Source organism: Varanus komodoensis, unplaced genomic scaffold (assembly GCF_004798865.1).
Source record: "Varanus komodoensis strain SLA01 unplaced genomic scaffold, ASM479886v1 scaffold13_3, whole genome shotgun sequence".
Taxonomy (NCBI): domain Eukaryota; kingdom Metazoa; phylum Chordata; class Lepidosauria; order Squamata; family Varanidae; genus Varanus; species Varanus komodoensis.
In genome coordinates this window covers 15740503-15766431 of record NW_025335409.1, presented here as the reverse complement: position 1 = coordinate 15766431, position 25929 = coordinate 15740503, and the positions used below count along the sequence as shown (strand labels likewise).

The window sequence follows — 25929 nt, the reverse complement described above, 5'->3', positions numbered from 1 at the left end:
TTGAATCGCCCTGTCAAGTGTAGCAGGCTGGCAGCAAAACCATTAAAACGGTGCATGCAGGCTGCTTGCGCGTTGAATCCGATGCATGCGTACTTCATCCACGCTGGCTGTGATGGCGCTACTCGGCTTGTGATTGGTCGTGTGGTCGCGCACTGAGTGCTTACTGCATGCGGCGACCGTTATGTTTCGTTACACAACTGACGTGTGTGGGTGTGTGTACAGTGATTGACTACGTGCGAAAGGTAAACAATTTCATGAGTTCCGGCAGCTTTTTTCTTACAAAAAACGCACTGGGTATATTGCTTGTGTTTTTAAACAAATTCAAAGCAAGGCTAAAATCATCAGCGACCATAGCAAATACCGCCTTCCCTTCCCCCATGCTGTGGTCCTGTGGCAGGAGGCACCTTCTCTCTGGTAGCGATAGCCACAGTGCTTTGAGCAGCTCTGTGCTGCCAGTCCATGTAGACTGCCAAAGATGAGTGACTTGGTATGTATTTAGAAAAGCCTCTGCAGTCCTGCAGAAGAACCCTCTTGCATGCACTGACAGTTGCTTTCTCTAGCTAGCTGCACTCGAATGAGAATGTGAACTTGTTCCACTACTTGTTCTCTGTAATGGTGCGAACTAGGAAAAGCGGGTATTTTGGTCTTCCCAGCCACTTCATCATTTCCGTTATGTTTCAGCATGACCAAACTACCGTGGTGTGCCATGAAAGATGAGAACCAAGTTGCCTTGGAATGCTATGGTTACATAGAACAGATAAAAGTGCATTGTAAGGGCTTTTGTGAAAAAGTTAGTTTAGAAACCTCCGTCTCTAAACCTCACAGTAAGCGTGATTTTTAGCTTAGCTTTGAAGAGCAAGCTTCTGCTGAAAGTGAAAATACTTTTATGCAGCTTATGTTCTGTAATTCCAAACTAAGGAGTTGTAGGCTTTCATATACAATAGGACCCCTGTTTCAGTTACCATGGTTTCACTTAACAGCTGTTGACCACAGCCTTCCACATTCACAAGGGTTAAGGGCTCAGGGACCCCATGAAAGTGGAAAAAACATGAATATCTCTAGAGAAAAAACATGAGTATCTTTAGAGTCTTTTCACCTACTGAGAGACAAACATGTGAGTGAGGCTGGCTTAGTCTCAAGACAAAGAGCGTGGTGTCCCCAGACAGAGTCCCTGGTGATATTTGCAGTTTTTCTCTACAGATATTAGTGGTTTTTCCACTTCCACAGGGATCCTGCACTCCTAAACCCTGCAAATGTGGTGAACCAACTGGATAGCATATCAGAGGTTCCCAAACTTTTTTGGTCACTATGTTGGCTCTCAAGACATTTTTTTTCCTGCAGAATCCTAACTCTTTCCTGTTTTTTTCTAGGCATTATGAACCCATAACATTCTTCCTTCTTTCACCTGCTCCTTTTGCCTAAGTGCTTTGCATAATATAGTAGGTCTGGAAGTAAAGAGAAAATATTTTAAATATAATGAATGAATAAAGCGATTGTATGGTAATATCCCAAACGAATTCTTCGATTATTCCCAACCCTACACAATAGAGTCAAATGAACTTGTTTGCTACTTGGATGCCAACTGACAATCAAACAGTTGGCCTTGTGTGGTTTCCTTTTAAAATCTGTTTTACATTTGATTTTTGAAATTTTTCAAGGTACGCCTGCGGGGCTTTTGTGGAACCCTAGGGTTTGGCAAACCCAATTTGGTAACCGCTGCACTATATAGTGTTCGCTGCTCTCTGCGGTTTCAGGCATCCACTGAGGGGCTTGGAATCTGTCTCCTGCAGAAACAGGCTCCTACTCTATTTAACTGGGTGACATTACATTGGTGTGTTACTACTTTAGTGACTGCGGCCTGCAATGAAAATTATCATCATTTGAAGACACAGAAGTAACAAACTTGTCCGATGTTATTTCTGTCTTCTGCAGAGGATTACTCCCTTCCCAACATTTGTTGTCTTCTATCTTTCCCACTAGTATGAGTAGACCCAAGACTGTGTACTTAAACTTCCATAATTAATGTCTCCATGAACTCCTAGAATTATCAGCAAGTTTCTTAGATCAAGCACGGAGTGCCCAGCTGGCCACATTTGCCACCTATCCAATCAAGAAAACATTCAGAGTGATAATCTTCAGGTTTTATTTTTCATGCATGACTGGCCTAATTGCACATTGCTTCCCAGGCTCATAAAGTTCACCTCAGCTTCCCCCATGAATTCTGTAAGGATTGGTGTAGATTTGTGAGAAAAGCCCCCGCTATATAAAAGAAAAGAGAAACAATAATTAACAGTAAGCATTTGGTCTGAAAAAAACCAGCTCTTTGTTAGAGGCTGGTTCAGCTGGTACATTATGGCCTTAATGAACAACCCCTGTGTTTTGAACTATGGGATTGGCACAGCTGATGGGACACTAGTTATAGCAAACTCTGTGTTTAAAGGGCATTTAAACTGTGCACAGATGTATATGAGCGAATAATAGTTGGTTATCTTGTCCATATGCCGTCTTCTTACTTTCTTTAGTTCTACCCTTTACAGTTAGAAGATGTTATTGTAATGAAGTTTGGAAATGGCAAGGAATAATTCCAGGTGTCAGGGAAGGTGTTTGTTTCCAGATGTTATGAGCTGCATGCATCTTGATGTGCAGAAATCAGGCTGACATGGCTTGATCTATCCCCCTTCAACACTTATAATATCCGAAGAAGTACTTCAACATGTTGGAGAGACGTTCATCTGGAATGTATTCATCTTCTTGTGTGGTATATACTACTCACCACTTCAGACATTTTATTGGAAGGATACAAAGAGAATGTTTGAATGGTTTATGCATTCTCTCTTTGGTGCTTCATGTATTTTCTCTCTTTCAGGGGGATGAAGAGGAGCTGTTTTCTCAAATTTCATCTAGAGAAACATTATTTATACAGTTAATTGTTTTGGTAGAAGGCTCCTAGATAATCATGTAGTTGGAAAGGGCTTCAACATTCCTGTATTTGGAAAACACTTCTGTGGGAACTTTGAAACTCAGAACTGGTGGTGAATTTGACTTTTTTTCTTTCTCCAATTGCTTTACTTTTTCTATTCTCTTTCATATGTAAGCCTGAGGACAGACATGTGTTTTGATTACTCTTTTAGGGCTGAAAAGTGGGGTAAAATGCTGTAATGAAATAACTATTAAACCAAATAAAATAATATTCAAAGAAGAACAGGGTTTAAAACTTTGACCACAAATTTAGAGCTATTAAAAGCCACTTGGGATTTAAAGGTTTTTGCCATCTATATACAATTTATTGGGAAGGAATTTCAGAACTTGGGTGCTGCCACAGCAAAAGCCATGTTCTGCATTCCAACAAACTGAACCTCTTTGGGTAGTGGGATGTACAACAGGACCTATGGGCAAGTTCTGGAGCCTATGGGTAGGTTTTATGTGGGAGGAATCATTTAGCTGAAACTATTTAGCAATTTACAGATGATCTGAATTAAGATCATCTCTTATTGAATTGAGTTTGAAAATAAATCAGAAGTGCAACTGATATAAGACTGGTCTGAAATGTGCATTTATTTAGATTTGTATCCCACTTTCTTCTTACAATGAACTCAAAGCAGCTTACATCTTTCTCCTCTTCTTGCTCTCAGTCTCATTCCCACAACAACAACCTTGAGAGGTAGATTGGACTGAGGGTTTGTGACTGACCCAAAGTTACCTAGTGGGCTCCATGGCTGAGTGGGACTAGAACCCAGTCCTGCACTCTTAACCACTGTACTACATTGGCTCTCAAATATGAAGCACACTTCCTAGAAAGCATTATGGCTGCTGTATTTGGCACCAAGCTGTAGTATCTGAACAAGCTTCACAGGCAGCCCTGTGTAGAGTGCATTGCAGTAATCTAATCATGAGGCAATTAAAGCACATATGACTACTGTTATATCTGCCTTCTCTGGGAAGTGAAACCAACCAGGGAATCTGCTGCTATGGTATCTCTGGCAGGGAGCGATCCATTTTCTGTTTTAAGCTAAGGATAGGCTATAATTTCCAAGGCAAATCCAATAGTGGAGCACTGTTCGTACTGCTAGGAAGTTCTTTGCAATATTTAATAAAAATCTTCTTGCTTTTTCTTTGAAGCCATGCTTTGAGTCGCACGTTCCAGAGCATCAGAAAATAAACTTGCTCCATCTATGTATTTCTATTCTGTTTATTTGATTAAACATTTTTTCAAGTAAATGAAAAGGGCTGCTCTGCCTCTTCATTGTCTTTTCTCCAGCCAACCTCTCCATCCTTAAAGTCCTTGGCCATACTTTATAGGAGCTGATCTCCAGGTTCCTCTCCATTTTTGTTAACCTTCTCTTGACATGTTCCTGTTAATGATAAGCTTATAGCCATGTGCCCATAAATGGCAATACATAGCATTTTGTGCACTACAGTGTTCAAAGCACGGCTTCATGCTGTAATCCTAACATTACACTTTGCATTTGGGTACATGATGCTAAGAGGGAGCAGTTTTCCTAATTTGCAGAGGCTAAATTTAAATGGGGGCTTTCTTCTATTTGCAGTTTACTTTCTTAGCTATCCCTTGTATGCCTGTGTAGGCAAGAACAATTGATACAGTCAGAAATTCCTTTGGTTATTTGACACAGCAGCTCCTATCGATAAGCTGCTTTAACCATAACTGTCTCTTTGAAAGAGTGTTGGACAATGTGTAGAACTCAGAAATTTTGGCCTAGAGCTCCCATTAGCCCTGTGCATGACTAATGCTAAGAGCTGATGGAAATTGTAGTCCAAAACATCTGTGAGCTACAGATTTTTAGCAGTTATACTAAAGATTTATGTGGAGTTCTGTGCCAAGCCCTATGAGTTTCTGCAAGCCTTCTTACCTGGAAAGAGACGTCTTTCTAGCTTAATAATTAAACTGGATAGTTCTCTGTTTACATTCCACAAATAACCATATGTAAAACCATGCTGACGTCTCATTCTAAATGTAGGCACTCTCCGCTTCAAGTTAATTGTCTTTGTGAGTGATGAGTTGCATCATTTTAATAGTGAAATGCGTGGAACAGTAAACTTCTCTATTGATTAAGGTAAGAGAGTTTTATATTTCATTAAGCAAACTGGCTTATCTCTGAAAGACACCAGCATGTAAAATATTTGCTTTCTGAAACATGTCTCTACATTTCTTGTAGTAGGCAAATCTTATCAGCTTTGTGATTTTCATAATTTTTAAAGGAGGGTAGGAATTTGGAAGGTATAGAATAAGGTAAGGGACTCACAATTTGGTATTTGAAGCAAAATGTTTGCACCAATTCAGGTTTGCATATATGAGGATTGACAGTTAAATCCCAGATAGCTCAGAGATATGACTTAGGTTCTATAAGATAGCCTTTCCCAACTTGATGGTCTTCAGATTCTTCTGACCACAGTTCCCCAAACTCTTGACCATTTGTTCCGCTGATTAGAACTGTTGGGAGTTGCAGTCCAAAGCATCTGCAGCCACCAAGTTGGTGAAGGCTGCTTTAAAGTCTTACAGAGACCACACAGCAAAATTTAAGCATAAGCTACATGTGGAAAATTGTGAGGAGCTTCAGGCAATATCTAACAGTGCCAGTGGGACCTAATTCTAGTGCAAGCAGAAGCTAGTGATTCCTAAAGCAAATAGAAATTAGCTAAAAATCTTGTTCCCAGAACAAGGCAGATCAGTGGTGTTCCCTGCTGCAATCTTTGCTAATTTGTCCATTCTGGAAGTGCTTCAGCTCATTTTTATTACTTTAAGAAGTGCTAGTTTCATGTCACAGCAGTGGTGGGTTCCACTGGCACATGGGCAGTGCTTGATGCAGCCCCATGTGTGTATGTTCCATCTTTTTAAATCCCTTTAAAAAATGGAAGGGACCAGTGTTTCTATCAGAAGGAACTGGCGTTAACCAGTGTGAAGCGATACATTAGGGAAGTATTAGGTGCTTTTATTCTTTCTTGCTGCTGAATGTTGTTTATGTGCCCCACAAGCTCTGGGTGCAGAATTGTCTTTCATCCACTTTGTTTATACACAGAACCACATTTTATATAGCACCTTTCTGCTAAAGAATTCAAGGCTGTTTACATTTTATAATAGTGGGTTGCAATCTGTGAGAGATGATACAAAAAGAATGCTGCAACTTCTTTGGGGTTGTTACAGCTTGAGGCAAGGTAAGAGGGCTTATGAACATATGAAGGTGACAAACTATTGGTTTGGTCTGTCTATTTCAGTAATGCCCCTTCTCACTTGTGACACCCTTTCAAAACCACAGGCAGGCAGCTTTCCCACACTAGTTGCCAATAATCTCTTTCACCAGCACTCCCAGGAACTGAGCCAGGGACTCTCTCTGCAAGACATCTACCTTACTCGAGGCCTCATATTAACGACAAGCATCTCTTTCGGCTTGCACAAGTCCTTCCTGCAAGGTCTGAATTTGCTCTGGGTCTGGTTAAAATCAGAACATGTGGTATGGGTTCTAAATAGTAGGATGTCCTTTATTTTACATTGCTATTTTAAAAAGTACATATTAGTATCCAGCCCTCACTGTGAACAGCGTTGGGGGGCTGAACTGTTGTGTGGGCAAGGAAAATCCTCAGAAACTGGATGGAGCTTTGCCGTCTTCTCAGAGAATGCAGACTACAGATTGCTTCAGAAGAATTTTACAGACCATGTTAGCTTACTTTTGAAAATAAGCCTATGATGATGGGGTGAAAGATAGAGTTAAATTATAAAAATGCATCATTTGAGTTTATACAGGTACATAATTACAGTTTAAGGAAATAGCCTAACTTTTATGAACTGCTGTACTGATACCATGTGGATTGAGATGATGGGTCAGCCTGCAATAAAAGCTGATGGAGACAACAGGCCTGGGCCCTCTTGGAAGGAGACAACACAGTATTGCTCCCTTCATGGCTACAAGTGATATGTCTGAAGGAGCCTTCAGGAGCTGCCAGCCCTGTATGGTCAGCCAGTGTTGCATAATTTGGTGATGAAGCCGCACCAACTGGAAGCAAATTCCCTTCCTTATTGCTAAGTTAGGCTCTGACCAAGACTTGACTCTGGTGGAGGAACAGCTACTAGTGCTGACCCTTTGGACAATGCTAAAAACCTTATGATCCTTTAAGTATCACTGCAGTGATGATGAATATGTTCCATCAGCACAATTGTATTTTTCTTTTATCAATGTGTCATCTACATGGGCTGCTGAAGCTGCTTCATGGATCCATCTTTATTTGGTATGCAGAGACCAATCCTAGTTGGGTGCTGTTCTTATTCTTTTATTGTTGTGGCTTTTCATTTAAAAAAATGTTTTAACTATTTTTCTTAAATGTTGTTTCCTACTGTTAGCTGTATTGTTAGCTGCCTTGAAGGTATTGTTGCTTGGATGAAAGGCAAAGTATCAAAAATACAGTTTAATGTTTAGACCTTTTAACTTAGTCCTTTTTTGAAGGAAAGTTAGTCTTCATGGTGGCAATTTGGAAGAGAGCATGCCTGGAATACTTTCATAGTGTCTTTAAAGAGCTGATTGTCCAAATTTGCAGGCTGTGTAGGTATTACATCAGGTGTGGAAAGCAAAGCTTGCTTTTCTTTAGAAATCTTTTAGCAACTCTGTCATTCAGTTCCAGACTCAAGCATGAAGTCAACCTGGTCAGGTTGATGTGTTAGGCGTCAGTAGTCACTTATCTTCAGCTGTTGCCCCCTGGTAGAAATAGTGCTAGTGCTCCTTTTTCCCCATGCTTGTAGGAGTTGGGATCTCTCTCTTACATGCTCCTAATTTAGTATTACACATGTTCTGTCCTGCTATCTCCCCTCTCTTCTCTCTTAATTGAACCACATAGCACAGCACTTTCTACCCTGTGTATTAAGGGTAGCCAGACTTGCTCCACAGAAGAGCCACATACAGTAAATGTCAGATGGTTGAGAGTTGCAGGCAGGTGCCCATGGGTGGCGGCAGCAAGTGGCAAGCGGGTGCCATGGACGGTGAGCAGCAAGCCACGAAATAAACTCGGAGAGCCACATGCAGCTCGTGAGCCTCAATTTGGTCACCCCTCATATAAATGCTATAAATGCCTGGGGCTCTCAGAAAGCAGGGTTTGGAAGGAAGCCCATGGCAGACTTAAAATGGCTATCATTTATGATGCCTACAGAGTCTGTACAATTGCCTGTTTACACCATTGCCACAATCCACCATTGTTGTGCATAGCAACAACAGGAAGAATATTCAGGTAAGTGGGTCAGCATAGTTCCTTGTGGAAGGTGGATCTGCTGCAGGGTAGTTCTTTTCCTATGGTTAACAAACCACTGGCAATCCAAAAACAAAGCATGAGTTGTGGGTGGTGTGCTAATCATGACAACAGCCCACCCTCACCAGATTCACATGCCTCAGTAAGGCATGGTCTCTGTCCACTGTGGCTTGAATGTTCACAGCAGCCAACAGCATGTGGCACAAACCATCATATCTTAAATAAGCCATGGTAGGCTGTGGCAATCATGTAAGCCAGACTTCCTCTTGATATGGGTTAGTTCTCGAAATTTCGGGGGGAATGGGACTGGACACGAGAGCTCTAGGACATTTTTTAAAAACAAAATCGTCTACTCTTTGTTCTTCTTCTAATAAATTAATATTTAAACTATTTAGTAGATCAAATGCAAGCCCCATCAATATTAGTATGAGGAGATATTTGCTGCTGAACAAACTTGACTGAGCAAGAATTTTGTGTGTGTGTATGTACATTACAGATAACTTAAGTGGAGAGTCTGAATTCAGAGAGCCTTCTCTTATTCTAAGAAACATCATGGCTGAACCCGATTACATAGATGAAGACAATCCTGAACTAATTAGACCTCAGAAACTAGTTAATCCTGTAAAAACATCTCGGAATCATCAAGACCTTCACCGAGAACTCCGCATGAATCAAAAGAGGTAAGAAATAAGGAGCTGAAGTCTTTTCAGTTACTTTAATTCTGACTGTGAATGAACTTGGAGAACTGCACACTCTCACTTGCACGCTCATGTGCGCAGGCGCACGCACACATTACACCAGCCTTATCTGGAAGGAAAAAGGTATGCCCCTACCCCTGTTCTCTGATTTCACCATTGCCAGCCCCAGTTCAGGACATGCAGAGTAGTTTTGCATCAAGGAATTTTCTGCGATCTTCAGTTAAGAGACCTCATCTGACTGGCTTGGACTGCTAATGTTCCTGTGTCATGTCCATGATTCTGACCAAATGTTGCCATAAAGCAAGCCCATGGCAATAGTTCTCTGAAATCTGTTAGGAAAGCCCATTTCAGTATATTTTCTCATGTGAGCATGTCTCACTACCACCTCTTCCCTCTGGTAAGAGCTAGTAGTGCGACATGCCACTGCTTCTGCATATTACTTTTGATTATGACATGCTTTATCTTGTAGAACAGAGAGGGGTTAAGAAAGCTAGTACACTCTGTATGTTTTGGACAACAATTCCTATAAGCTCAAGTTCCCATAGAACAATCAAGAAGGCTTCCTTTGAAAACAGCCTGTCCTCATTTACATTTTTAGGGTAGGAAGGCAGAAATTGCTCCTCTTCCATGAGTGGAGACTTTGCTATATTTATAAACAAAAAATCTACCCTAGAGGGAGGATCCTATAACAGAATTTCCAAGAGAAAGAAAGAATTTCGAAAGGTTACAGATGGAGATTGAAATGGGCTATTAGAGAAGCATTCAGGAATACAGATGAAGGGAGACAATCCAGGGAATTCTACAGTTTGCACAGCCCTGCATTTTGTGTTTCTTTATAATTTAGTTTCATGGACAGTACTGACCTTTTCCAAAGTTAACCTCCTTTTAATATAGTTTATCTGTGTAGCATCCATACATGTCAGACTGTTGACTGTTCACAGAATTGCTAGTCCTGTAAACAACATCTCAATTATGTGTTCTATTGTAAAAAAAAAAAAAAATCGATAGCGTGACATTTTGAAATTCTGTTCAGTCCACAGAAAGTGCACATTATTCTGGGGAGAGCAAAACCATTTTGACTCTGAACTATTATTTGTTCTTCGTGTCTCACACACATGGGTTAACACCTGCACAGAACAGTCATTTGGAATGTTTTAGACCTAAACCAAGCTTTAAATGGGAGTCTTGCCCATCTTCACTGCACATGCTTCAGGTGTGGCTCTCACTTGCCTCTCAGTTCATTTTCATCCTCTGCAGAACCAGCAGCATTTGGAATCCTCTCTCGCCTCACAGCTGTAATCCCTATAAAAAAAGCAAACAATATTTATCTCCCACTGGGACATCAGAGTTTCTTTCTTTTTTCCTTTTTCCACAATGTCTTCCTTTTGCCCAATCATTTCTCCCAAATAATCACTTTGGATAGAGGGTAAATAAATAAAGGATGTGCTTTCTTTCTGCCCCATCCTCCTTGCAGACAAGCCGGTTAAGACTAAGTTCCGTGCACTAGCCCCACCATCAGGGGGTATTATCTCTTGAAGCAGAGAAGCCAAAATGCATCTCTTCTCCCCTCAAAAACTACCATGGGTGAAGATCTTGCCATTAGAGGGTATCTCTTGAAGCAATGATCCTCATGCACAATAGTTTTGAGGAGAAGAAGGGAGGCATTTTGGTTGTCCCAGTTGTTCATAGATATCCTTGCATACCTTCTAGGCAATACATTTTGTTTATTTGATAGCTACAAAATACACTCCACTTCAAAATGGATCCTTGGAAACAAAACAAGCAAACACCTGCTTGTTTTGCACCTGCCACAGCCAGTTTTGGAAAAACATCTGCAGGACATCTGAATTCAATCTGCTTTTAGCAGGGCTCATTCTATCTTGGAGGCACTTCTATGTCCAGTTAGAAGGCATCATTGGGAATACAGCAGGATACTGGAGAAAGCTCTCTGGGCATGGTTGGCATCATGGGAAATGTAATCCACATCCTCCCTCTTCCTAGATGGGCTCCTCCCCACCATTCAGCATTTTCTGGCTAGTAGCACAAGTGTTACCAACAAAGAGGTTCTTTAGGTTTTGAGAAGCCCTTTCTCTCCATTTTAGTGTCTACTGTACTTATTGTGGAACAAAAATTGACATGCCTACACTTGATTCAAATATACCCTCTCACTAGCAGCCATTCCCAAATGGTATGTTTGCAATCAAATTGATAGAAAAGTGGATTGTAACTAGCTCTGATGATGGACGTTTAAAGAACATGTGCTAAATATTCAAAGGTGGCACATTTAAGTTAGGACACCTATACGGTACTTCATAATAAAAACAGTCTGAGCTAAATCATGATACTTGAACAAGTGATTATTAGCTATTACACTTCATATCCATTGTCATATATTTCTTTTTGTCTGTACCACTAGACTCAACAAATTGGGCAGTTCTCCTAGTTTCCCTGGAGTCTGAATCTCTCCCAAATGCCTTATTTCAACACACACATTACTTTTCAAATGAGTATGAAAAGTACACTTGTGTTCAGCACCAGCGTAATTCAGAGAAACTTGGTGGGAAGGTGTGCCCTACTTTTGTTAATGGGATTAAACATGAAAGTCCAACTAGTACCTTGGAGATTTTTAGTAAAGACTTAGACAATTTTTGCTCCTAGTGTGTAATTTTTAAAGCAGGCCTGGAAGGAATTGAACTATAACTACACAATAACATGAAGCCCTTTCAAGTAATCTGAATCCCCTTTCGTTTCCCTCTCATTCATTCATATATACACATATACACACGTTAGCTAGTAAATCTCTCTTGAATGCTTCCATTTTTGTTAGGGTGATTAACATTAGAGTACACCATTCTAGCTTTTTCCTGGGTTTCATTGAAATGGGAGCTTGCAATCACCATATAGCGAAGCAAGCTGCAGATTTCTGGAGTTAAGCTTCTTTTTCCTTTAATTCTTGTATTCATTTTTTAAAAGGAAAAATAGACTGCTAATTCTTAACTTTTCAGGGAAAAATGCAAAATATGAAACAAGCCTGAAAGTTAACTTTCAAGTTGTGAAACAAAAGATTGATATGGCCAGTCCTAAGACTGCAAGGAACATACAGCCTGGCATTTTTCCCCCCACAATAAAGTAGAGGTAATGTTGAGGGACATGAAAAGTTGCTAGGTTATTTTAACAGAATTGAGTAGATATTAGTAGCTGAAGTTTGAGTAGCGAGTAGTTCTAAAGACCAACTCTACCCCGATTATTATAAAGACATAAGGATTTTTTTGCACATGGGAAAGCTGGCTGTTAAGAATCCACAAAATCTCCCACCCACAACTACTTCAACAAGTAGGGCAGATTAGAATACCAGGCCCATCCTTTACTTTTTTGGCCCTTCTGTAAAGAAAAGCCCTGGGAGAACTAAAAGAATAGACTTACTCGTTGCTTCACTGTTTGCAGAGCTTATAAGCAGGGAAGATTTTGTAAATCGGGACTGGGCGTTATGTTCACATGACTCCAGTTCTCCGTCAGCTTCACTGGCTCCCCATTGAAGTCTGGGCCCAATTCAAGGTGTTGGTTATGACCTATAAAGCACTTAACGGCTTGGGTCCTGGTTACCTAAAGGAGTGCTTACGTCCATATGTGCCCGCCCCTTGAGATCAGCAGGAGAGGCCCTTCTCCGGGAACCCTCCGTGAAGGATATTAGGAGGGTATGTACTCGGAGGAGGGCTTTCTCTGCGGTGGTGCCCAGTCTATGGAATGCGCTCCCCAGAGAGGTCCGCCTGGCGCCGTTGTTATTTGTTTTTTGACACCAGGCGAAGACCTTTTTATTTAAATGTTATTGTTAATATTATTTATTTTATTTTTATAGCCAGGACGTCTCCAATTATATTGTTTTATATTGTTATTATTTATTGTTGTAAGCCACCCCGAGGCTTCGGCGAATGGGGCAGCATAGAAGCTTTCTAGATAGATAGATAGATAGATAGATAGATAGATAGATAGATAGATAGATAGGAGACTGGGCGTTATTCTCATATAACCCCAGTCTTCTATTAACTCCATTGGCTTCCCATCAAAGTCCGGGCTCAATTCAAGGTGCTGGTTATTACCTATAAAGCCCTAAAAGGCTTGGGACCAGGCTACTAAAAGGAACGCCTTTTTCCCTATTTGCCCTCCCACCCCCTGAGATTGGCAACAGAAGCCCTCCTCCGGGAATGCTCTGTGAAAGACATTAGGAGACAGTGTACCTGGAGGAGGGCCTTCTCTGAAGTGGCGCCCTGACTATGGAATGCGTTCCCCAGAGAAGTCCGCCTGGCGCCATCATTATATGTTTTTCGGTTCCAGTTTAATACTTTTTTATTTAATCAATATTTTAAAATGTTTTAATATTGAATTTTATTGTTGCATTTTATTAATTTGCAGCCAGTGTGGATGATCAATTTATCTATGCTGTAAGCCATCCACAGATGCAAGTAATTGAATGGCATACCAATTTTATAAATAAATATAATTTAAATATAAATAAATAGTACCTGTTCAAGCCAGTGTGGAAATAAGAGCTCTCCTCTGATAAGGAGCTAGTTCCTGCACCTTTGGCTTGGGTTCTTTCCTTCTAAGGAAAGTATACAAAGGACAGGCTGAGCCAGTGTGTGGTTCAGACATAGCACAAAGCCACCATGGGTGAATTTCCCCTATGGGATCTTTCTTATGCTGGTGGTTATTTAGATTTAGATGTGTGCCATAGTTTGTCATTATATGCAAAGTTGGTAAAGGTGTGTTGTTAACCCATGGTTTCTGGATAGGTTGTCAGTCACCCTGACAACCCACCCTTGCTGGGTTCATCCATAATTAGAAGTCACAATGGTGAGCACTTGAATTGCCGCCCTCAGTTTTGGGCACCACAAGGCATGGCGGGTTGTGGTGATTGCATGAACAAGGCCAGTGTCAGAAGCCTTTCCATCCTTTCCTGCCTGTCAAAATTGTGAGAAGGGAGACCTTTGGAGCTCTAGACCAATCTCCTGCTACACTCTACCCGGGTCTAAAGGTGAGATGGACACAACACTGTTTCCCCCAGTCTTACTCTGTCCCATCAGTTTGTAACCACCTCAAGTTGATTTTTATAATGAAAAAATGTATCTGAAGTGTATATGTGAGCTGCCCAGAAAGCCTTCAAGGCTATGGAGCAGCATACAAATATAATAAATACACAAACAAACAAATAGTTAACATCTTCTGTAGTCTGTGTGGGCCTTAGATGCAGACCAAGTATCAGAAATCTGTCCTAGAGGTGCCCTGGTAAGAGAATCTACATGCAGTGAGCCTCACAGATTTTTTAAAAATGTGATTATACTACATACTTAACCATTCAATAAAGTATTAGTGCCTAGTTGTCCCAGTGCATTTGTGTTCACTAGCCAGAACAGTGAAAGGCAGAAACAGGTTTAATTCTTTTGTGTAATTGGGTAGAAAACTACCTTCATGTCTTCTTCAATATTATTAGAAATGTATAGGACAGAGACTTAAAGTTCCTGCATGTGTGCATTTCCAACTTCTGTTCTAGAGTATTTTCCAAGTTGGTTATGCTCCTTTTTAAAGCAGTCTCTGTACTGATGTAATAGTATTGCTTTACTATTACTGCTACTACATTACATTTATACCCTCCCTTACTACTGTTACTGTATTACATTTATGCCCTTCCTTATTACTGCTGCCACTACTACTACCACCTTACACTTATACCCTTTTTTGCTTTTGCAAGGAACCCAAGGAGGTCTACAAGATTTCTTCCCCTGCAAGTCCCTTCTCCCTTATCATGGATAATGACCGAAAGAATGGCTGCTTGCGGGTTCACTTGCCATTTTCTATGAGAACTATTGCTTGTATTCTATCGCTGGATCTTGCAACTTAGCGCCATCTAGTGACAGACACCGGTGTCCAAGCACCGAAGTAACCATTGACACACAACTTTCTTGGTTGCCAACAATGTATGCACAGTCCTTATAGGGCTGAGAAAGGGCACCCGTTGACCACCTTGCCATCACTCATAAAACCATGTTTCTCAAAAGATGATGACAGAACACTGGTCTCTCAGAACATCACAGAAGGGTGGAAGAAACTCAAAGCCCCCAGCTTCTGCCATAATAGAAAGAGTGTAACTGAGTGCATGAGTTTATAAACTAACCCCAAAAGTAATCATCCTGAGACTTGCATATAACACATCCATTGCCAGCCCATAACTGCTCCAGGACTGTTGAGCCCTGAAGTGAAAAGACAGGTGGCCTTCAAGGCTTCTTTCCATGTAGCTCATCTTTACTGTTTCATATCATTTTATGAATATTTATTGCCTTACTGTTTTAGGTAAACTATAAATATTTTGTTGGGAAAAGTGTAGTCTTCAACAGATAAAATTATTCGTGGCATCCCTGGAGCAAAAGGTATATAGTTAATGCTGGGCGTAGTACAGTCTAGTATTTTTGGACTCCAGATTTAATCATCTGAGGGTGCCAACTTGAACTTGGAGGATTACAAATAGCCAAATAAAGAAGCAGAGAATGCCTCCGGGTTTTTCCTGCCTTGCAAAAGGCACAGCCAGCTGATTTTGGCTATCTATCTTTTCCTTCTGCTTGTGAGGAGGAGGGACTAAGGCACCATGGAAACAGCTCTTCCCTCATTATTCCACACAACAAAAGTTGATTCCAGAAAAGGAGTAACACAATGACAGTACACAATTTAATTAAATAATTAAAATATAGACATGATATATTTCTGTAAAACTTTGTACTCTGCAGCCCAGAGATGCTCTTCTACCACCCCTCAGATTGCTCTGCTTTAGCTGCTTCTCCTCAATAAACCCATACTCAAGGCAGTAGAATTTTAAAGATCACTGGGATGCACCATTCTGCCTTTAGAGAAAATAAATGCCGTCTGTGTGGTCCAGCACATTATGACAGAGCTCAAAAAATACATAGGCGTGGTTAGCAGGTTGTCTGAAAACACCAAAATCACCAGTTTGCTTTCAAAATTCTGTGGTAAATCACTCTGTAACAATACAGTGGTTTAAATCAGCTGGTTTGTAAGCTGAAGTTGTAATGTGTTGTAAACGCTCCAGAGAGCTTTGGTCATTGGGCAGAATACAACCGAACTGAACAGAATAGAGTTGCCTATTTTTGTGCTCTGTGGCAGCTGTGGAGTGCCCAAATGGCCAGATTTAACTTGATACAAGCCATGTTTGTCCATTAGGGCACACTGTAGCTGTTGTGGATGCCTGCTTTTTTTGTGGGGGGGAGGTTAAAAATTTGGAGAACAGGGTGGTCTGGAGCAGAGGCAGTAATGAAAGAGGGTGCTGTTTGTGACTCAAAGGCCATGTATTGTCCCACTACTGTTTTAATTTAGGAACACAGAATACAATTCCAAGGAAATACAGAGCAGTTGGGATGCAATCTGAAAACTCTGCTCTACAGTTCTTGCTGTCTTCATGTTAGTGAGTGCTCTAGGCTTATTTTTTTGAGGAGTTGTCTCTCTTTACTCTCTTTACCCTCAAAGCAATTTCCCTCCTCACATTAAGTATTTATTGATATTTTTACAAATGCATGCTGTCATTAAACTTAGAAGCCTATGACAATTGGGTGTCTTGATTGATTACACACATATTCCCACCTTCAGTTACAGAGTAGCACTGGCATGAGTTTTTTTGTGTTACAAGTTAAAACTATGGAACGGACCAAACAAGATGGAGATTTAAATACATTTGTAAGGCACAAGATTCTCTTGATGAAATGGTGCTCTTACTCCTGTTAAATATTTTATCTCACAGAAGCATGACATACAGAAATTGAATAATGCATAATATATATTTATGGGTGTGCTAGTAAAATATTTTAAATAACAAACTGGTTTGGATATTATTTAATGGAATATTAGAAAAAGCTGAATGCACTGCAGACATATATTTAATAGTTGCCTGTTTTGAAAGCTAAAACTGCATCACCTATCTGGCTTGTTGTCCTGCTCTTATAGAATCACGATTTCCACAATTTAAAGAGAAGTCATATATTCTTCAAATATTTGTTTTTCGGCACCAGGCTAAGACCTTTTTATTTAAAACTTATTTTAATTGCTAAATTATTGTATTTATTAGGATTTTAAAATTAGCGGAGAATGCACCGGGGATTTTAAATGTTTTTTAAATTGTTATATATATTGTTGTTGTTTATGTATTTTTTTTTGTATTTTTTGTGAGCCACCCCGAGGCTTTGTTGCGATGGGGGCAGCATAGAAATGTTTTAAATAAATAAATAATAAAATGTGTCATTAGAAAAACACAGGCAGTAAAGTGAAAGCCCTAAGGACTAATACGTACCATATTTTTCCTATTATAAGACCCCATGCATAGGATGCCCCCCACTTTTATTACCGATCTCCAAGTGAGCAGGCTGCTGCTGCTGCACCGGCCTCCCCCCAATCGCGTCCGTGGTTCTCTTCTCGGCCCCCCATGTATAAGACACCCCTCCGTTTTTAGGTAAATATTCTAAAGAAAAAGTGTCGTTTTATACATGGAAAAATATGGTAATCCAGATATTTACTTACTTTAAATGGAACTAACAGCAACATTTTTTCTTGTGAAACTTGAATTGTACTAGTTGGTATCCTGGAACAGTAGACCTGGATGAGGCAGCAAGCCAGTTTATGAACATTTCCTGTCCCGCTTCCCTCCCAAGAAGCCTGACTCGTTCTCCCTATAGGTCGGGGGTAAAATAATGATTACAGCCAGCATTGCAAGTGGCAGGATGGAGTGAGGCTGCTGCAGAACTGGCATCCCTGGGTCACTTTTTCGCCTTCCTGTTTTGTACCACATCCAGTTGGTCCATACCTTGCCTCTACTGCGGGGGAAACACAAGGTGATACGTCATGAAGCAAGATACATCATTTGACATGCGATGCCAGTTCTGCACTATGAAAACCCTGCCTTGGCTTAACTTTACCTCTTAACTCCATGGAGCCTCACTTGGGCTGGGTTTTTTCATTGACTGCCAAACTGCTGGCAAACTGCAAGCATTTTATTCATTGATCGCAGTCTCTCATCTCTAAATCTCAATCTCTCTCTCATATATACACACACAAACATAAAACATTAAAGCCATATTTGGGCATTGGAGAGAATGCACAAGAGTTCTAGGTGTATGGTATGCATGCTGAGTTTATTCCCTATTTCTTCATGCACCAGCCTTGTTCCACTCAGTTCAGACCTCGCTGTGTTGAGCAGCAAGGTCTGAGTGCAATTTCTCATCACGTAACATCCTGTAGTTGAGTAACATAGTGGAAATATACTTATTTATATCCCACTTTCTCCAGTTGTGGAACTCAGGGTGGCTACGTGTGGTTCCCAGGTGGTCTCCTCTCCAAGCTCAGGCCAGCCGCAGGCTGACTTAGCTTCAACATAGTGTATGCTTGAATGTAACCTTTTTTTCTTTCTTTTGCAAGGGGTCTGGCTCCTCAGAATAAGCCAGAGTTGCAGAAAGTTATGGAAAGACGAAAAAGAGACCAAGTCATTAAACAGAAGGAGGAGGAAGCACAACAGAAGAAATCAGACTTTGAAATAGAGCTACTCAAACGACAGCAGAAATTGGAACAGGTAACAGGAAGGAAATGGCATCAGTAGCCTTAATATGCTTCTGGAGATGATAGACACGTCAAGCATCACAGGGCAGCTAAGAATGCTTTAAAAACTCATGTTCCTTTAGTGATCTTGATTAGTTATTATGTGTGTTCTTTTCTGTTGCCTTTATTTTAACTTTATTTTGAAATAAAGTAACATTTTGTGATGAAAAAGCCAAGTACAGAAAAGTGTAACATCTGATTGCCAGTTACATAGTTGTCCTTTGAAAACAACTGGTAATACTAGGTTTAAAAATTATAGGGGCAAATTCATGAAAGATACTGTTGTTCATAACTATCTGGCAAGATAGTCAGAAAATGTTTGTTTCACTCTAAGGTGAGCCTGACAAGTTGGAATAATAATAATAATAAGGGGATAATATAACTTCATTAACTCTCCTGGATGGTGTATTCCACCATTACATCTGAACTCTGTATACTTCCACCAAACAATCTAGTTCTTCTCACAACCCATAATTCTATTTTTCCCTTGACTTTTAATGATCTCTTTTTTCTTTTCTTTTAAAGCTTGAACTTGAGAAGCAAAAGATCCAGGAAGAGCAAGAAAACGCACCGGAATTCGTCAAAGTCAAAGGCAACTTGAGGAGGACAGCCCAAGAATCGGCAGAAGCTCAAACCTCCTAGAGGAGGAACACCTAAGACTTGACGCCATCCCTCAGTGGCTGCTAGGGAGAGATTTCTACAGGATTTCTCACCTGTTTGCCATGGATCCGGGTGAAAAATTGGTTAATACGAGGTCATTTTCTGGAACCTGTGTGGATTAATGACTGTATGACAGATAAAACATGCAACTAATAATATGGAGATCAGAGGATAAACAAGCAACCTGTAGTCACTTGAAAGATCTGTCCAAATACTTGACTAGGGAGACAATTTGAAAATTGTTGCTTTGCTTGCTTATTCCTGATCCACATTTAGTGGGCATCTCAGGCTAGTGTGTGTGGGATTTTTCTCTTGTTCCTACTTTGTGGAGCTCTGCTATGCAGAAAAACAAAGTGTTCTGAAACCACTTCTCAATACATTCTGTGTGGAAGCATTGCCTCAAAAATGAACAGTCCATTCCCTCCAACTTTGATGTAAATATAAATTCCTTTAGACTTGAAGTTGGATTTGGCTTGTCCATGGCTAGTGTATAGGCCGCACCACCATCACCATGGGGCAACCTCAGAAAAGGGGAGGAGGAAAAACATAATGTCATTGGGCAGCTAAAAGGTGTTCTCATTAATCTCTGCATTTCTAGTGATGTATGCATTGGTAATGTCTCTTTCAGCACCATCATCCAACTTTGGTAGACAGACATGTTGTTTCTTCATACTGTTCATCTTGTGAATGTTCACTTGCTATGTCAAAATGATGTTTGATCTTTACATTTTGTGGGGGTGGGTGGGGGGGTTGTATATTTTCACTGGGATTTCCAGAATCACACAACCAGTTCTAGGGGTGGGTGGCATTTAAACCGCAGTGCCTCATAACCTACCCTTGAGAGGATTTTGAAAAACATGCTGTGGGGCAGCATGGGGACTGCTGTTCAAAGAAGAAAAATTGAACAGTCACTCTGGGTGTGCTCAAATACAAGCATGCCCAAATTAGCCATTTGGAGCATACTCTTCAGTGTTTGCTGTTTTCTTGCTTTGTGCCAGTTCTTTTTTTCTTTTCACTTCATAAATCAAGCACAAGCGGAACAGATAAAGTAATGTCTGTAGTCAAAGCATGACCACAGAGTGGGATATTTAGAAGTTTGAAATAATAATAGGTTCACAAGTCTATCCATACAATCTTGTAAAGTCTACATGAAGGAAGCTTCACTGAAGTTAGTGGGACTTCCTTCCTGGTAAGAGGGTCTAGGATTATTTCTCTCCACTTGCTCCTAGGCATCTTTTAGGGAAGAGACTCTGCTGGCCTCTTCAAGAAACTTGATTCTGTGGCTGGCTTCCCTTTTACAGTCATCTTTGAAGCCCAGATACACAATTGTGTATTGTCAGGAAAAAATAGTTTCTTGACATGCAAGACTACTGTGTGAAGATTTTTAACGAATAATAGCATGCTCTAATTTGTCCCAGCTTTCTATATATCAATTCCTCTAGCTGGGTTGGGTCACCTTTAGGCAGTATGATTCTTGCAAGCTATGGGATAATTCATGAAGACAAAATCTGTGGTCTTTAGTTGGCTTTCTGCAGCTTTCTATATCACCTGAGACTATTACTGTTAAGTAAAAGCTACAGAGGTCTAAACACACACGGGAGTCAACATTAACCTGAAAAATGGACGTGTGAGTCCTGTACTAACTTAGATCCATGTAGTACAGCCTGGTTGATTATTTGTATGTCACCTCCTATCAACCACAGCCAGCATGGCCAGGTTGAAATCCAAAACGTCTGCAGGATATCAGCTTGTAGAAAGTTTGGTGTAGTCTTGCACATTTATTTCTGGGTATGGAGATAACAGTGGCAGCCGCAGCAATAAACCTACAAAGCCAATTTTTAGTAGAAGTCAGAATATGTGTATGGAAGTTTATCAAGACGGGTACAAATCACATAACTGCAGTTCTGTAACTGTTAACATCAACATCAGATGCAGATCCAGTCCATAGTCTTGCTATCTAAAGCTAAGCAAACCAAATCTTTTGCAATGACATCTGAATTGAAAAGGCTTTACTTGTGTAAGTGATGTGTTTTGTCATTGCTGCAGGCAGTGGAAATTGAAAAAACAATTTCAGCATTGGTCTTGGGACCTAACATTTACCATGAACAATCTTCCCTTTGGCATGATGCTTTTCAAGTTGTCAGGACCCAAGCAACTCATCTGAGAATAAAATCGCATTATAAATCCAAGTCAATGATAAATATGTTTTGCTGGGATTTAATTTACTTCTAATTTAAATCTTGACATGACCGATTTTATCATAGCTTTGGATTTATCACATTATATGCCACTTCAAAAAAGAAAATATGAAAGCCATTGACAAAAGTGATGGTGTTGTGTTGCTTGACCATAATAAAGACAAGACTTGGTATCTTCAATTGAGAGACAAAGTGAAACAGCTTGGGCTTCTGTTGCATAGTAGGATCACAAGTACCCTAGCTTCTTTAATTTCAGTTCTTTTAGCTTGGGGACAGACATTGGGGGTGGTTTCTAACAGCAGACACTCACTCTTCATATGCTTGCACTGCAGTGAGAGTTGCTGCTTCCATTTCATCATCTCAGTCTAACATTCTGCATAATTTATAAGGATTAGGGGTAGGGAGGTGGGAACTTCCAGAATAACTTGCCTTAATGCTTGTATCAGTTACTGTGGGTTTCTCATGCTCCCCCACAAAATTGACCCCCTGCTCTCTTAGGATGCAATTCCGTGCAAGTTTCTCAGAAAAAAGGCCTACAACACCCAGTATGCTGGAGTCCATGTAGTTGTAGGCTTTTTTCCTATCAAAATTTGCATAGGATTACAACTTTAGGCAATTAGACACATGCCTGAATTCCAATTTCACAGCCAGTCTAGGATGCAGTGAGTATCTAAAGGTGCTCACAACACTTTGGTATTACAGTTCTGAAACAGGAAAAATATATTCTGGTCTCAAGCCTTCTGAATGCAATAGGGGAGAGCTCTTAGATATGATGTGAGTTCTGGGCCAGACCGCTAGCAGAATGCACTGTAGAATTTCTCCACTTCCCAAGTTGCCATGGTTGTGATCAACTGGGTTATGAAATAAGAACAGATGCTTCTTACAACACCTGGTGGGGCAGGGGAAGGCAACTTTGTAGGTGCAGTGCATAGTAGTCTTGGGGGGTAGGGTGGGGTGGGCAGTAATATGACTATACTTACCAGTAGAATGTAAGCCTACTTTTAGCCTGTCTAAGAAGTCTGTCAGACTTCCCTGTGTTGGAATCCAGCATTTTGTTTTGTGTTGATATGACAAATGACTCTTTTTAAAAATCAGGATTTTATAGATGCTCTAGAATTGTTGAACATTTTTTATTCACGATGGTAAATTGACAAATCTCATGGCTATGATTCTGTTCACAATTCTACCATTTTTCAAACTTTCAATCTGCTGAATATTTTTCATTGAGCTACCTTAAATTAAAAATGGTTTCTCTTTTTAGAAATTGTCTCTGATTTGATCAAAGCTTTTAAATTTCACTTTGTTTTTAGCTGGTTAAGGTAGCAAATTGGGATTGCCTCACAGTTCATCAAGTGATGTTAGTCTTCTGTTATGTCTCTACCTGTTCATGAGTGTACATATATAAATATTAAAAAGGGAGCCTTAATGGGGTTTGTTTTCGTAATTTAATATTTTTTGTATTTGCTCTTGCCTATTTGTTTTTAACAAAGTGTTATAAAAATGAGGATGGAATTCTTAGAACCAAAGTTAATACTTTAATAAAAATCTGCTACACGCTTGGAATATGTAATTGTGTGAGCATGTGACCTCGATCTCTGCTGCATTTAATGCTTCTTTGGTCATTTAAAATTGAATTCTGTCTCTTTTTTTGCAGCAAATACTTTCAAGGTCACACTGACTGGTTCCTTTCAAATTACATCCATGGTTATGCACATAGAAGGTGTCATTGAATTAGAAAAATTAGTCTGGCAAAAGGAGTTTAAGTTCCCAACATCCTTAGCATGTATGGTCTTGGAACAAAGATTTTTTCTCCAGACAGAAGAGTTTTAAATGATAGGAGAAAAAATATTACTGAGCTATTTACAGCTTTTAAACATTTGCTACTAGTGAAACAATTCCTGGAAACTACCATTCTGAACTCTTTAAAGCTTACTAACAAGACCACATCACAATTATAAATATGCTTTTAAAATTTCATTAAACCAAATCAAGTTCACATAATAAATTAATAGGTTTTATTCCTCAGGATTGGAGCACAAGTATTGATTTTGCTAAACGTACATACATTTCAAAAGATAAATCTGGCCCAGGTATAACAAAGCCCATTGTGGCTAGAATCCAACTAAAGTTAAGAATGTTGGACTGTGCTGATTTTTAGTGGGAGTGGATAAAGGCATACAAGTTGAAATTGATGGAAAGCCTACATGCTTAATTTAGAGTTGACCTTACTTGATTTTAGTAATCATAATGAAAATTCATTTCAGTGAAACTTTCAGTATATTTTGGCAGCATGATTTCCACTCCACAGCATCTCAATTTGTAGCAGTTGCGGTTATGGGGAAGTGCTACAACAGATCCTCGTGCCTCCTGACCTGTCTTCTGTGAGCCCACTCAGAGGGCTGTAGGCATATTTATTTATTTAAAGTTTTTATGTGCCATCCTATACTAAAGTCTCTGGATAGCTTACAAAAAACAAAAACAGCCATATACAACACACAACACACTGCATCTGACCATTAATGAAAAATTCAGATAAAATCAATAGTTCAAATATTAGGAGAACAAAAAGGTCTTCGCCTGACGCCAAAAAAAAAAAAAAAAAAAGCAACGGCACCAGGCAAACCTCCCTGGGGAGCATTTTCCAAAGTTGGGGTGCCACCACCAAAAAGGGCCTTCTCCAGGTAGCTACCCTCCTAATTTCCTTCAAAGAGGGCCCTGGGAGAAGGACCTCTGTCTCTGATCTCAAGCGACAGGCAGGCACATAGGGAAGAAGGTGCTCCTTCAGGTATCCAGGACCCAAGCCATTTAGGGCCTTATAGGTAATTGGCAACTGCAAAGCTCTGTTCCTAGCTGATCCAATTCTGGGAGGGGGGCTTTCCCTATTCATAGAACCCTTTCATACAAAGGTTTGCACACCCCCCCCCCAAGTTCTGCACTTGGAAGAAACTATTTGCAAATACACTGTTGAAGCAGGTGCAAATTCAGCATAGATCTGCAATGCTTTTTCTGGCATCCCCCCCTTTTTTTTCTTTGAGAGAAGTAGACTGCACTTTAGTTGTGTAAAAAGTAGACTTAGAAAATAAAAAGTGGTGCAGCTTTTGGCATTTCTTAATCTGTAAGCAAGGAGAACCTGCCCCTGATAAATTTTGGTGCTTTTTATAGCTGAAAACCCCTTCCAGCAGGGAGAAATCCCTAATCAATAATGCATGTCCACAAGTGGGGCGGGGCTTAGCTATTGCGTGATTAAGTGGGTATTGCCAAAGAATATGATGCTGCTTTTTTCATACTTCTGCTCATCCAGCCCAAAATGATTGAAGGCCATGTTACCTGAAACAGAGACAGGGAGGAATACCAATGGGGAACACTGAGGATGATGGGAGCAGTGATCCAACTCTTCCTTTTGGGAAAACTCTTCTACAGATGGGTGATGGCAATTTTTTATTTGTTTCTTCTATAAAGGAGAAAGTTGTGGAAAATCTATGGGGTCTCTACTAATCCTATATTTAATAGGAATGTATATTTGCAAATGCATCAGACAGTACAGAAGATTAATGGTTAGTATGCTGTGGGAAAACCACGGGCCACTTCTTTTCCTTCCTGCAGTATGTGAAGTGGCTTGGAGAAATAAAATTATTTTATTAAGAGCTGGAGTCTTAAAGGATAATGATTAGCATATTTGCTCATTTATTGGTATGATGCACATCTAGAAATAATTGTTAAATTGAATATCCCACCCATGCGGAAGACTGAGACCAGGTGACCTGTTGTTCTTCAGGTGCTAACTCTGGGCAATGTGCTGCTGCTTCTTCAGAGTGGAATTGAACAGCACAGTCCTTCAAATGAAGGGCATCTTCAAGCAGAGGAGAGTCCTCTGGCAGCCCTTCAAGCAGAACACAGTCTTCTATAAAAGAGGTCACCCTGCCTTGTGCCTTTCCTTTGTCCTCATGCTCTTGGAGGGAAAGGTGTGTGGGAGAATGCTAATTAGCTATTTTTATTTGCTGCAGCTGCATAAAAAAGAAGCCTGGAACGTTGCTTTTGCACAGAGCATGTCAAGGTTTACTTGGTGAGTAAAAAATGGACTTTCCTCATGTTCAGAGTCTACATGGAACTCCACATTTTCTTAGGCTGTTCTCTAGTATAAACAATTTACAGCCTGAAATTTAGTTGAACCTGTCTCAAATTGAAGAGAGGGGAGGAGAAAAATGGAGTGAGTGTTCACCTAGGAAGCTCCGAAGTGCCTTCGCAAATAAGTATGATTTTGAGTCAGCAAAGAATTGGTTTTGGTAAAAAGAATGGTCTTTTTATGATGCTGAATCAACAATGAATGGCTCCTATGCAACTGTAGCTGTAGCTTCTGCACATTCCTCCGTGCTCCTTTTAGCAAGGCTAAAAACAGCAAAATTATTATTCTCTCCACAGTTCTCCCATTCCCTCTTCAATTCTACAAGACTAGAACTTGGGGGTTTTACAGTGTATTCTTT

The 25929-nt window shown here is 40.2% G+C and overlaps 1 protein-coding gene across 3 annotated transcripts in view; it reads left to right on the top strand.

Moving 5' to 3' along the window:
• The window catches only part of FAM107B (family with sequence similarity 107 member B), a 128829-nt gene extending 105811 nt beyond the window's left edge, over positions 1 to 23018 (top strand). For all 3 annotated transcript variants that reach the window (XM_044423358.1, XM_044423360.1, XM_044423359.1), the window contains 3 exons: positions 8744 to 8927; positions 18414 to 18564; positions 19116 to 23018. In XM_044423358.1, the coding sequence (XP_044279293.1) occupies positions 8744 to 8927; positions 18414 to 18564; positions 19116 to 19232 (452 nt within the window). In that variant the 3' untranslated portion in view covers positions 19233 to 23018. The remainder of the gene's footprint in view (positions 1 to 8743; positions 8928 to 18413; positions 18565 to 19115) is intronic.
• Positions 23019 to 25929: the final 2911 nt, after the last annotated feature.